This window comes from Phytophthora infestans, genomic scaffold (assembly GCF_000142945.1).
Source record: "Phytophthora infestans T30-4 supercont1.182 genomic scaffold, whole genome shotgun sequence".
Taxonomy (NCBI): Eukaryota; Oomycota; class Peronosporomycetes; order Peronosporales; family Peronosporaceae; genus Phytophthora; species Phytophthora infestans.
In genome coordinates this window covers 83,052-96,450 of record NW_003303577.1, presented here as the reverse complement: position 1 = coordinate 96,450, position 13,399 = coordinate 83,052, and the positions used below count along the sequence as shown (strand labels likewise).

The window sequence follows — 13,399 nt, the reverse complement described above, 5'->3', positions numbered from 1 at the left end:
CGTTGATGTCTGGAAATTGCAGAAGGATTTCATGGAGACGGTCTGTAACGGGGTACGAAGCACTAAGTGTACCCTGGTTACATGAAGTGTGACACTTCACACTTCAGGAGTATGACATGTCATACTCCGGGATATTTGGTACAAGGTACCAAGGTCATTCAAAACCAACCATTGGTTAAATGACATTGCATTTCTATAGGTAACTGATAGTTTGTATTAACCTCAAACTTAACCTACCTATAAATATACTCAGTTTACAATCTACCTTATTTAGGTCACTTCGCTCTCTTTAATTAAAGAGGGGACCTGTGACGGGGTCACACAGCACCTTGCACAGAGGAAGTGCTTAAGGGTATTAACTACCCGAGTGAACGTAAGTCCACGTGTTCCCGGCCTCAGTGGGAACGGTTTGCTACTTAGAGAAGTAGATTTAAGACTGATGTATTTATAAGTAAGATAAGCTTGGGTCTCATACAAACTAGAGGTTACCTATAGTGGAGCTAAGTAGTCATGCACTGACTGGCTCCGAGAGCACCTGGTACCGTGTACCAGGTGTCCACAAGAGTGACGGGTCACTCTTTATGTAACATGGGGCACACTGGATTGTACCCCGTTACATCCTCCCGCACTTAACTGAGAATCACCTGATTCTCCAATCACAACTGATTCTCCAATCAGAAGTGAGAGAATTAAAACACCAAAAGGTGAATTCTCACACTGAGCAGCCACGAGACTGGCGCGGCTCTCAGTCACACCCACAGTGACTTGTGCTGCCAAAGCTCATTGGGATTTGCATCCCTATGCTCACAACTGTGTTGGCCGCAAAGCCTACACTCAGAGCTGCATTAGCTCCTGCGCTAGCGCGCGCACAGTGCTTTGGCACAGGGTGCAATAGCATCCGAACGTGTGACATTCGCCCACAGTTCGCACCAGAGGACACGACAGTCCTCGCAAACGCGTCCGGAGCATGGTGTCTCCCGCGAGGGACGACACCGAGAAGGGCAACACCTTCCCCAGCACTAGAGGGAGCTCTCAGCTCACCTCGGGCCATGCCTTTGGCTCCAGCAAGGATTCATCCTTGCGGGCGGAGCTTTTGCCACGCTCTATTCGCGTCTTGGTCACCATACCAACGGCGCGAAGGTGTCCTTCATCGACACCGTGTACCGTGACGGTACACAACCGTGGTGTAGGTGTCTCCCATCGACACCATGTACCGTACGGTACTAACCTTTGGTGCGGTACGCCCACCACAAGGTTGCCATGTTTGGCGGCAACAGCTTCTGCTGTGCTGTCGCCTGAACAGATTCATGGCCAGTGCTCGCATCATGCACGACGCATGTGCAAGCACAGTGTATAGGTCCATGGGACCGTACACGAGGCACGCTGTGTACGATACGTACCACAGCTACCATAAGTGCTCCGTGCACTTCATGTGTGTCATGCACGACGAGTTCATTACGTGGAACTCCTGGCAGGTTGCTCGACAGCAGCCAGTGCCGATGCACGGTACGTGCGTTGACTCACAGCGTCCAGAGCGCATCGGGTCGTGGTATGGTGCATATTCTTTGCACCTATACCAGTGTCTGTCACAGACACCATGTACCTTGATGGTACTCGACCGTGGTGGGGCATATCTCACCACCATGCCACTGCGGCGTTGGTGTCTGGCATTGACACCGAGTACTCACGGGTACCAACCCATGGTGAGGCAAGCTGCCGTCGCCACGGTGTCATGCTCGGCGCGGCACCAGTTACGACTGCGTGCCTTGCCTCGACCACCACCTGGTCAGTTGTGTGTGCACTCGTGCACCACACTTGGGTTATGGCTCCACGGCCCATTATACCCGGCGCGTTGCGTACATCACGTACCGCAACCGCTTTGTCGGCGGGTGAGACGTTCCGTTCACCCTACTCGACAGGTCGTTCATGACCAAGGGACTTACACTAGGCCCGCGCTTCGCCTCGTGTGTGGGTTGCTTGCAACCCCAACACTGCTGATTCGCTCAGCGATTCCGAGGCACCTTGCGCCCGTGGCTTTCTTCGCCACTATGTCTTGTTCGGCTAGAGCTACCGCAGCTCTAGCCCGGCTGTTCGCCTCCAGCCTGCAGTCGATGTACATCGACGCCTGATTCCGTAAGAACTTGGTCTTACCTCAGACCAGGGAGGAAAGGTATTTCCGAGCCTCTCCCCCACTTACACTCGAGACTACTGAGTCTCTCGTGGCTTCTAATAGCCACTGGCAGGCGCAACGGCTCTCCGCCATGTGCACTGCGTCGGTATGGCCGACCGCGTCGGCCGTGTCGACTGAAGGCATTCAGCCTTCGCGTCAGCAGTTTGAGTCTGCGCGACTTGACGTCGAGCGAGTTGCTCATGTCTGGCGAGGCCAAGACAACCTCGCGCCTCGAGCCAATGGCTCTGTGTGCGGCGCTATGTTACTCGCCGTGGGTGTGGAACTCTGTTACCCACACCGGAAGCGCATACAGCGACTTCCTTATCAGTTATGGTCTGAGTGACCTTGCGTGGAACTTTGTTACCCACGCCCGGAGCACCGAATGTCGGTCTCCTTAAGCAGCTTCACTGCTTGCGGAACTTGTTACCCGCAGTGTGGACCTATGTTACCCACCTGGTGAATGCCCTTAGGCACCACCACTGTCGAAGCGCATACGGCGCGACGACCTTCGGTGTTGGGATCGGCTGGTGTGGCAGACCCGCCCACACACCGGACAGAGTTGGTGTCCACCGACCGAGTCAGAGGAGTTCGGGCCCTGGACTCCGAGTCGCTTGAAGCGACGTCGGCCTGAACAAGGTTCAGACCCGACTTGCGGCGGCTGACGTGACGTGGCACTTCGTTACCCACGTCGTGATGTCTCGTTGACGACATCAGAGGCACTCGAGACCTCGTGTGGCACTGTGTTACCCACACAGGAAGCATGGACAATGCCTTCCTCTTCAGTTATAGTCTGGGCGACTGCGTGTGGTACTGTGTTACCCACACAGGAAGCATGGTCATGCCTTCCTCTTCAGTTATAGTCTGGGCGACTGCGTGTGGTACTGTGTTATCCACACAGGAAGCATGGTCATGCCTTCCTCTTCAGTTATAGTCTGGGCGACTGCGTGTGGTACTGTGTTATCCACACAGGAAGCGCATTCAGCGCCTTCCTCTTCAGTTAAGGTCTGGGCGACCGTGTGGTCCTAAGTTACCCACCTGGTTAGCGCTTAAAGGCATAACCACTGTCGAAGCCCGTACGGCGCGACGACCTTCGGCGTTGGACGCTGCTGGTGTAGCAGGTCCACACGCCGGGCAAAAGACCCATGCCCGTGGCATTGCCGCAGCGTAGCATGGTCTTGCTGTACGCAGAGCTGTCGGCGCGTTGACAGCTCCGTGACGCTTCTGCGTCCTGGCGGTCTGTATCAGACGCCCCAGTCATGACGGAGGTGGGAACATGACTCACCAATGCTCCGTCATAGACCTGGACTGGTAGGCCCTTCTCAGCCTTGCCACACCAAAGTCCGGGCTGTGCCTTATGTTCGGCACAGCCATGTTGTTCATGGCGAGAACTGCGAGCGACACCGCGGTGCGCGAGCTCATCGAGCCGAAACGTTCAGGTCCGTTGAGGACCATTGATACTACCGTACCAAAGGCTAGTCCATCAAGGACCAGCCCATGACCGCCACTCTGACATAGAGTGCAGTCGGATGTCGCTATGCCAAGCGACGTTCCGGCGGCGTATCAGCGCCCCAGAACTCATCAAACGTTCAAGGGGTACCGTACCCCCGTACACCGAGTGTACTACCAGCAGCCCATCACTGCCCTTCACCGGTTTGAGAGAACCACGTCTCTCTGGGCTAAGTCCCGTGGTGTGCACAACCTGCACACCCATCACAAAGACTTAGCGCTTTTCAGTAGGGCATACCGCCTCTACTGGTGGCCGGGAAGTCTTCGTCCACCTGGCCGTGGCCTGCGCCACCGGACTTGGGGCCCACGGGCCGTCTTCTTCCCGAGGACTAGCGAGGGACACACACGCTGGTAGTGTCCATGTCCGCCGCATCCATAGCAGCGGACCAAGCTCTCGGCTGAGCTTAAGTCCATGGGCTCGGGCTCGCTGTACGCACCGGTATCGACGGGCTGCGTGACAGCAGGAGCAACAGCGTCATTGCTGCGATGCTCCGCCTCCCGAGGAACGCCATTCTCATCGTGGCGATGTTCTTCTTCCCGAAGAGTACCAGCCTGCTTGTGGCTGTACTCTTCTTGGAGGGCGATTCGAATCGCCTCCTCCATAGTTGTCGCTTGCACCCGGAATAGCTGGGTGCGAGCAGGACCGACTTTCAGGCCGTCCATGAAGACTGTTGTCTTGACGTCTTCGGGCAGAGGATTCCCTGCCAGAGATGCCACCAACGTGCGCATCTCTTGCGCATACGCCTGCAGCTCACGTTTACCTTGCTTGCACGCGAGAAAGCGTGAGCGCTGGCGGAACTCGTTGTTCGCCGGTAGGAACGCGGCTCGAAGCTGCTCACACAGCTGAGCCCAGGATGCAAAGCATCCAGGAGATGTCGTCTCCCTGGTGTACGCCCAGTGCTTGGCACGTCCACCAAGGTTGGACAGGGCAAACGCCACCCGAACTGTCTCGTCCGAGATGAGACCCGCCTTCATGGCGATCTCCACCTCACGGACCCAGAAGTGAAGGTTCTCTCCTTCCTTCCCCTCAAACGCGGGGACCTTCAGCCACACCGGCTTAGGCCTGGTTGCCTGGGGAGCGGCCATCGTGGCCTCCAAGCCCCCGCGGACGTGAGCGATGAGACCACGCTCGTAGGTCTCAAACGCGGTCACGCGTTCTTGTTGCTCGGCAGGCGTCGCCGCCGCCAAGCTGCGAAGGACATCTTGTCCAAAGATGCCTCCCATCTTCCGAACAGACTCGTACTGTGAGTCGTTCAAGCGAGGAAACTCGCTTCGGTCCATCGTGGCTCAAACGCTGAGCGCACAGAGGATTCAGGTAGCTCAATCTACCCGCGATGGTGTTGGATTGACTACGAGTGCTACCAAGTGTGACGGGGTCACACAGCACCTTGCACAGAGGAAGTGCTTAAGGGTATTAACTACCCGAGTGAACGTAAGTCCACGTGTTCCCGGCCTCAGTGGGAACGGTTTGCTACTTAGAGGAGTAGATTTAAGGCTGATGTATTTATAAGTAAGATAAGCTTGGGTCTCATACAAACTAGAGGTTACCTATAGTGGAGCTAAGTAGTCATGCACTGACTGGCTCCGAGAGCACCTGGTACCGTGTACCAGGTGTCCACAAGAGTGACGGGTCACTCTTTATGTAACATGGGGCACACTGGATTGTACCCCGTTACAGGACCTGTGAACTGCCGTTCACTGAGAGTTTGTATACTCTCGGAAGATAACTTCCTCTAGCGCAAGGTGCTGTGTGACCCCGTCACAGTTTGTATACTCTTTGAAGAAAACTTCCTCTAGCGCAAGGTGCTGTGTGACCCCGTCACATTTAAGCAGCGCTTTTTGGCTGCACGGACACAAGCGCCAGCTCTACATCTACTTGACGGGGACACGGACCCGTACAATATCGCACCATCCGAAGCGCTTCAGTGGATATGTGATGCCGCGAACGAGGTGCCGTCACGGGACATTAGAAGCTACTGGAGACGTGCTGGATTTTACGTTGATGTAGTGAAATTGACGATCTACTCAATCCGATCGAGTAAGATATTAATTCTTTAATACAGTACATTTGAGACCTCCTCGATTTGTTTTGACTTACGTTACGTAAATGCCTTCAGTACTTAATTCGTTGAACCCCCTGTATTAACTATGGAAGACATATCGACCCTACCATTTGGTCCCATAGGTATACAAGTACTTGTATGTGCTTGCTGCTTTAAGAACTTCTTACAAGTACATGTATACCAATACTTCTTAATAAGAAGTATTGGTTCTTGCCAGCTCATTTGCCTAGCTGGTGGCGTTGTACAGACTGTGGATGTACGCGATCGCCTCGGCGCGGAACAGGTCCGGCTCAATGTAGGCGAGATCTGTGACGTTGGCGTCGAACACGATATTTTGCGGGTCGTCGAGCGAGTACTGAGGCCACTCGATGTCTATCACGCCGTTGTTGTTCGGCGTCTGGTCGACGATGAAGCTCGCCCACATGCGAGTCATTATCCGAGCAAGCTGCTTGAAGTTGTCCGGCTTGTTGAGGAACGGATCTGTCGCCACCGACGTGTTATAGCCGTTGCCTTCAAGGTTGTAAAACACGAATGCAACCTCCGTAAAGTGTGTCGAGCCGAGAAACTGCGAGACACCAGCGGGCACAACATTGAACCGGTAGCTGTACACGGGCACGTCGTCGCGCGCCCACATCTGGGACATAAATCGTCAAGGACCGTGCTGGTTGTTGTCGCCAGCATAAGCCTCCACCCGCTTGTACATGTATCCGTAGCTGGTGTCATTGCCCGGGCGGCCATGCCGATCTGGGGGATGTCAGGGTACATCTTCAACAGCACATCAGCCTCATCGTCACTGTAGGCCATGGTTCCAACCAAGTACTCGTAGAACTCCTCGGTCGTGTTAATACCCGTTTTGCCGAATGCAGTGCCCTCGTCACAGTTTGCTCCGTGCAGAATCGGCACGTGTACGAATTTGCCCTCGCCGATGAGCTTCGGGCCAACGTCCATCAGAAAGTCACCGTCGACAGACGGCGCGTACATCGCTGAAGTGGCTGCAGTGCTGTTGAAAATGGCCGATAACGTGTCAATCGGGACATGGCGGAGACACTCGAGGGTGTCCTTAGCAGAGCTGCAGTTTGCGGCATCAGTGATGCTGTTGTAGTTGATGTCCCAGGCAGAGGCGTTTTTGAAGCTCTTGGGCCAGTAAGCTGAAGCTCCCGATTGCATCACGGCACTACGGAAGAGACCGTCGTTACGACCATCGTAAGCAATTAGCTGGTAGCCGATGCTGCGCGCACCAGCACTCTCGCCCCAAATCGTGACCTCGCTGGCATTGCCACCAAAAGCCGCAATGTTCTCCTGTACCCAGTGTAAGGCGAGACGTTGGTCCTTGAGTGCGAGGTTGGCCACGCCAGCCTTGTGCACAGCAGTACCCGACATGAACCCGAAGGCCTGAAGACGATAGTTGAAGCTGACGCCGATGAACGGCTTGCCGGCTGCTACAGCTTCTTCCACGATGTAAGACAGATTGTAGCGAGGATCACGGGCACCACCCTGGGTAAGACCACCGCCGTAAATCCAGACTCCGACAGGCAGGTTGTCTCCTTCCGATATGTTGCTTGGGCGAACGACATTAGTCCTCCGAAATTATGTTGCCCAGCACCTACTGATCACTGCCGTAGCCGTAACATTCGGGAGAGTACTCAGTTGCGTTTTTGATGTCAGTCCAGGTCGTGTTGAGCGGTTCTGGATTCCGAAAGCGAAGGCTGTTGACGGGAGGCTGGGCAAACGGCATGCCAAGGAAGAGGTCCTGGTCGTAGGCTGGCTGGTAGACGCCGAAGTAAGAACCATTCTTGACGGCGGCTGTGGGAGCATCCGAGGCAGTGATCGGAGTGTTGAATAGCGCAACAGCCGTGGTTGGGAGCAGAAGAGATCGCATGGTGGTGGAGAAATGCCGTCAACGATTGCTGGAAAGACGATAAGTGGGGTGGTGATTCACCAGTGGTGGTTCACCAGTGGTGAATCAATCTTGTCTTGGCAATTCATCATACTGTACTGCCCGCAAGGATTTGCAAAATTGAGCCGCAAACTGCATGTACTGTACCGTTTACAAGATCTCCTCCTACCGTATCTCCTAATTAAAACTGTAGAAAAGATTCTAGAGTGACATAGACAAACATTTTCAAAACAAAAGAACAAGACAACGTTAGAGTGTCCAGCAACAAAATCAAAACCAGGCAACAACTTCAACAATTTGACGTCTGAAGTAGGAGATCTTGTATACGGTACTGTACATGTAACTTTACTGCATCAATCTCTTTGATCTGTCTGAGGAATTGGCGGCGCTGCGGGTTTCGGCATCTACCGGCGATAGTAGAGCGTGGATGCTATTACTGTCATAGCGCGAACCCGAACGCGAAGTTCACTTCAAAGCGAGCATGCAGCTATTGTAGCGATACATAGCGAACTATTAGCTCCTGACTACAAGACAGATGGGGGCACGAGCAGTTTTGACAATCGATCCCGCGCTTGTCGATCACGATTTGCTTCGTGGTTGAAGCAGGAAAGCCCCACTTGAAGCGGAAATGAACCATTCAGAAGAATTACCATAATCCAGTAGTACTGGATTGTCAAGTAAAAAATCTAACTACACATGAACCCTTCGGTAGTAATCCCTGCTGACAAGAATAAATATCAGTACAATAATCGCTCTCACTTCCGGTATCGTGGTCCGACCATATCCTAGGATTTGATATATTTTCTTAAAGAAAAAAGCTACAGTACATTTACAAGGTAAACTGAGAGGCAAGGATAATGACATCTTCTACGTCTCATCGGGTCCGTAGCTAGTGTGACCGACCGCTTTACTTCTTTCATCAGCGGCATCTGCGTTCGCGGTGAGAGCAAGTGTAATACGAGTCTTCCTTTTCTTGGCACCGCGAGCGCCGCTGGTGCAAATGGAGCTGGAGGGAGCCATAGCATAGCAGAATCCGGTTTCATCCATGTTGTAGATATCTTTAGGTTCGTAAAGGTCGGTCAAATCTTGTGGTCGCTGACGGCCGAGCGCTACTTCGACGGGATCAGCAGTGCCAGCTTCGCCAGGGAGTTTCCGGCTCCGCAAGCTATGCCTCCGCTCCCCGTCAGTACACCCTCCTTAAAGCGATTGTATCGATATTTTAGGGATATTATTTTATACCAGTACCGGAATGGGAGGTAGCCGAAGAATTGAAGTTTTAAAAACATGTACAACCTAAAATAAGATACATATCACCCCTCCTTCAGAAAATGTGATACAAAATTACCAAAAATGAATGTTCTGAGTTGCGTAACTATGAGAAAGTCACTATTGTGCAGCATGTCCAAAGTAGGCAAGCCGGGACACTTGGTGCTTGCACCCTTCCTTCGTGTTTAGCTCATCTAACAGCTCTCTCTCTGCATTACGCTGCATCGCCCTAAGCCCCTGTTCACTTCGACCGTTGAATCTGCTCGAATAGCAGCTTGGCGTTGCGCTTGCCGCGCGTCCTTATAATACTGAAGAGGTCTTAAGGGCAAAATCACTCGATCTTGCATCTTATTTCGTCCTCATAGTAAGGAAAAACATTGTGCTGGGGTTAAGGTGTTCCTTAATATCCACAGAACTGAGCTCTACATAATCATTCTTTGCTTCGCCTCCAGTGTCCTCGGAGGCACTCATCGAGTTAATACTCGCGGAATCATCCCCCACCTCGACTTCTCAAAAGTCTCCATCAATGGGGCCGTTGTACACGTTCTCATCTGATGGATTCAACAGTCCGTCACCGATATCGGATCGGACGCATGCAGGCGCGACAACATTACAGCTATATATTTTTTTGGTTGAGTAGTATTGATGTCACTTAACTACTTTGGCTAACGACTTCCTATACCCGCTACAGCGCCGCCGTCCCTGACCCGGCCTCTCGCTGTTCGTCTTCCGGCCAACTTGGGGAGTTCTCCCCTCTTTCTCCCCACTATTGGGGGGGTCTTGAGGATGCTGTCTCGCATCGATTGTCGAATGGCCGATTGCCACTGAGCCACATCGCCATCCATTTGAGTTAATACCGAATTTCATCTTTGCAGTTGTGCTGTGTCACTTGTGACGTGCATTTGGAAGCTACGTTTGGAGTCCATTGCAAGGTTAGCCAGACAGTCGGCCATCTCGTTCTGCCCTCTGAGGTGGTGATGCCATTGGATGGCATTTAGCTTGTCCGCTATTTTGCGGCTACTCCAGTAGTAATTGCGCAGGTGTTTGGCCTTGGGGGGTTTTCTTTGTGCCTGCTGCCGGATTATCATGGCGCTGTCCCCGATGACGTGCAACGGTTCATACTTTCGTGCTTCGCAGGCTTTGAGCCCTGCAAGGAGGCCCAGATTTTTTGGGCCATATTATTGGTGGTCTTCTTGCTGACATAGGACATAGATCCTATCCAGCACACTTGTACACCTGCCACCATCGCTCCCGTCCGAACGACGATGGCCCCGCTTCTGCCGGGGCCCGGGTTGCCTCGTGAGCCCCCATCGAAAAACAGCAGATGAACATGGGACCCGGTGCATGTCATGAATTCTGGTTCCATCACCACTTCGGTCGCGAGGACTGTCCGCAGTAATTGTTGCGCCATTCTTGCATGCGTCGATTGCGTCTGTGCTTATATGCCTATAAACTGTTTCGTATCCATGTCGGAGTCTAGCCTTCATCTGCGCAGTTGCGGTGAGAGTCCGTAATATTGTTAAGTGCTTCGAAGTGACCAACTCGCCATCGCCACACTGCATGAAAGTACAGCACGGCACCTAGTCTCCAGCAATGGTCCACCAGTGTAGTGACCGCTTCGATGAAAAGACTAGAGGATTTGTGCTCGAACATTGACTCTGCTTTCTTCCAAATGCCCGCAGGAACTTGGGGAAGAGATAGACTGAACAGCGCGCGTTTGAAAAGGCCTGCTGGGACCCTGCCTTCATCCGAGGCTTAGTCAGCTGGCCCCTCAGTTTTTCTGCGGCTGGGCAGGTCCAAAACACGTGATAGATATCAACCTCAGTGAGGTGAATGCAGCCGGTATGAGGGCAGCCCACCTTGTGACAACCAACATCATATAGTGAGAAAGCATTCCATTTCAGACGGATGAGAAGCTGTTCCCCCCACGGGCCCAAACCGAAGATTCTGCGGACTTGTTTCCAGGCAAAGGCATCCAAACTCGCCGCTGCTGCGTTGTCTGCATTTGTCCATCTCAATTGTCTCTCGCTAGCCTTGTACGCCCCTCTTTTTAGAGCGTGCAGCGTTGCTCGTTTCTTGTAATCATTCCGGGGCCGGGTCCACCGCCGACCACCCACCCACAAGCATGCAAGCCGACACAGATACGGGTGCGGCCGTACAGTTAAAACCGCGGTGTTCGGACCTAGTTCCGAGATTAGACAGCGGTGCAGCGTGTGTAAGCTGTCCACCTGCCGACATGCTGTAGGTCCTGCAGCCTCCGTCGCCTCGACCGTATCCCCGCGACGCAAAGTGACTGACGCAGAGTGACTGTTTGCGGATGATCCCGTGGATTCGCAGTGAATCGCACTTCCGATGGGTACACTGGGACTTCCGCAATGGTGGCGAAGTTACTAACCAGTGTCAAGGCCAAATTCTCGTTTTGGGCTTTCTTGCAACTCCCATTCCGCTTGGTTCTGAAGGTGAAATTCAAGCGACCTGTGGTCATTCTCGTCCAAGTGACCATGTCTTGTAGAATTGTGTTGGTTTTTCCATATAGATGACACGCCTGCGCCAACGTTGTCCAGATCCCATTCCGGTCCCATACTCTGACCGTAGTCATGTCTGTATACGGCAGCCATTCCACCGCGAGCTTAATAGGTGATGCCTATTCCAGTTGTGACCTTACCAGGGTGATGTTGGCTAGGAGTGTCCTGCAGTCCATACTTAGAGTGTCCTCCTTCCACTTCATGTGAATCGTGTCCGACTGACAGTATATTGCCATTGTAAGCGGGTTCAAAAGTGCAGGTAATTCTTCGACTCCTTTCGGTGCCCCAGCCATGCTGACGAGTAATTTTCCTGTTTCCCATAGTGTGGACTGGTGGCGAAATGTGCCGGACGTTGGGTCAACGTACCCTGGTGTGATGTAGACACTTGGTGCTACAGGAAAGCGTTTACGGTTGAAAAGGACGTCTCCGACGATGTGAGCTTGCCTTGTTGCTGAATGTGCCCACGTGCCGACTACTATTGCTGCAAGCGCTAGGATTTCCACGCGTAGGTTAGGCAGTGAGAGACCTCCACTGTGTCTGGGCAAGGCTGCCAAGTCTGCGTCAAGCCACGCTTTGCCATTCTCCGCATCGGTTGTGAAGTGTCCGTGCCAGACGTAGTGTTTAATTCTCGTGTCCATGGCCTGGACCTCCATCACCGACGGCCATGCGTGACGCGCTATATAGAGGAGTTTCGGTATAATGATGGCACTGGCCATCCTGCTGCGCGCTGGTCGACAGTGAGGAGTTTTTGGCTTGCCAGCCGCAATCGTGTTGTAAGTTGTTGCAGAGCTACCGTCCACGACCTCTGTGGATTTCGTTTACTTCCAACTTGGATTCCAAGGTACCTGCAGGTTGCATCGGTCGGTTGGTAGTGCAGTTCCGGCGGTAGTGTCATTGATGGAGTCGCTCCCTCCGGATGTAGTGCTACAACCAGTGTCTTGTCGGTGTTAATTTGCAGCCCCGACGCCTTGCCGCAGGAGGATGCCACGTGGAGTAGCGCAGGGATGTCCTTCGGGCTGGCGACAAAGGCCGCAGTGTCGTCTGCGTAGCCCGCAGCCCGCAGCTCAAATCGACCAGCCTCTGAATGAACTATGACCCCTTTGCACCCCATAAAGCCGTCCAATTTTCTGTACAGAGGCTCTAAAGCCAGGATGAACAGCATCGGTGCCAAGGGGCAGCCCTGCCGAATTCCGCTCGTAACCCGTACATATCGTGAGGTGGACCCATTCACCAGGAAACGCGCCCGTGTACCTTCAAGTGTACTGTCAATTGCTCGGACAATTTTTTCTGGGTATCCTTTCCGCCTAAGAATGGACAGCATGTATGCTCGATCGAGTGCGACGTAGGCCTTCTTGAAGTCCAGCAGTAGCGCAGAAGCCTCTCTCTGAGAGAGATCGGTGAGTACCATACTTTGTGCTGCCTCGTACAGGTCTATCGTGTCGTGGATTTGTCTACCCGGAACGAAGCCATTTTGGTTGGGGTGTATGTGATCTGGCAGCGTCATGCTGACTCTACTTGCCAGTATCTTCATCAGGAGCTTATAGTCCGTGTTAAGCAGGGCAATTGGGCGGAAGTTGAGTGCATTTTGCGAAGATCCTCCTTTTTTGAGGCAGAAGATATCCGCGTCCAGAAATGAAGGCAGGAAGATTCCTGCGTCGTGCCAACATTGCAGCTAGCTCGCCGGTCATTGGTCTTCCTCTTCTGTCTCACTGTATTCACACGCACAGCATTCGAGTTGACTGGTGTGTCTCGAGCACTTAACAAGTATCGAAGCCTTTTATGTTTCAGTAGCTTTAATATTGTTCGTTGAGATGGTGCTGTTGCAGCGACGACGTTGAATGGGTCCACTAGGCTAGCTGTTACTGTGATAGGTTGGGGTGGGTAGCATGATGCTGGCAAATTTTGCAAGCGCTGAGCACTGGTGAGCATAGTGTGGGCTGAGAGAGAGATAGAGACTCTGTCTGGGAGGACC

At 53.1% G+C, this 13,399-nt stretch overlaps 2 protein-coding genes across 2 annotated transcripts; both read right to left on the bottom strand.

Moving 5' to 3' along the window:
* Nucleotides 1-5,965: 5,965 nt before the first annotated feature.
* On the bottom strand, nt 5,966-7,618 carry PITG_20786 (lipase, putative; the record flags this gene model as incomplete). Its single annotated transcript, XM_002895394.1, has 3 exons — nt 5,966-6,373; nt 6,553-7,297; nt 7,347-7,618. 3 exons carry the CDS (start codon nt 7,616-7,618, stop codon nt 5,966-5,968), a joined length of 1,425 nt encoding a protein of 474 aa, XP_002895440.1.
* A 2,147-nt stretch (nt 7,619-9,765) lies between these two features.
* On the bottom strand, nt 9,766-9,990 carry PITG_20785 (uncharacterized protein; the record flags this gene model as incomplete). The annotated part of the gene is made up of 1 exon (XM_002895393.1): nt 9,766-9,990. The coding sequence occupies one exon, from the start codon at nt 9,988-9,990 to the stop codon at nt 9,766-9,768; it is 225 nt and encodes a 74-aa protein (XP_002895439.1).
* Nucleotides 9,991-13,399: the final 3,409 nt, after the last annotated feature.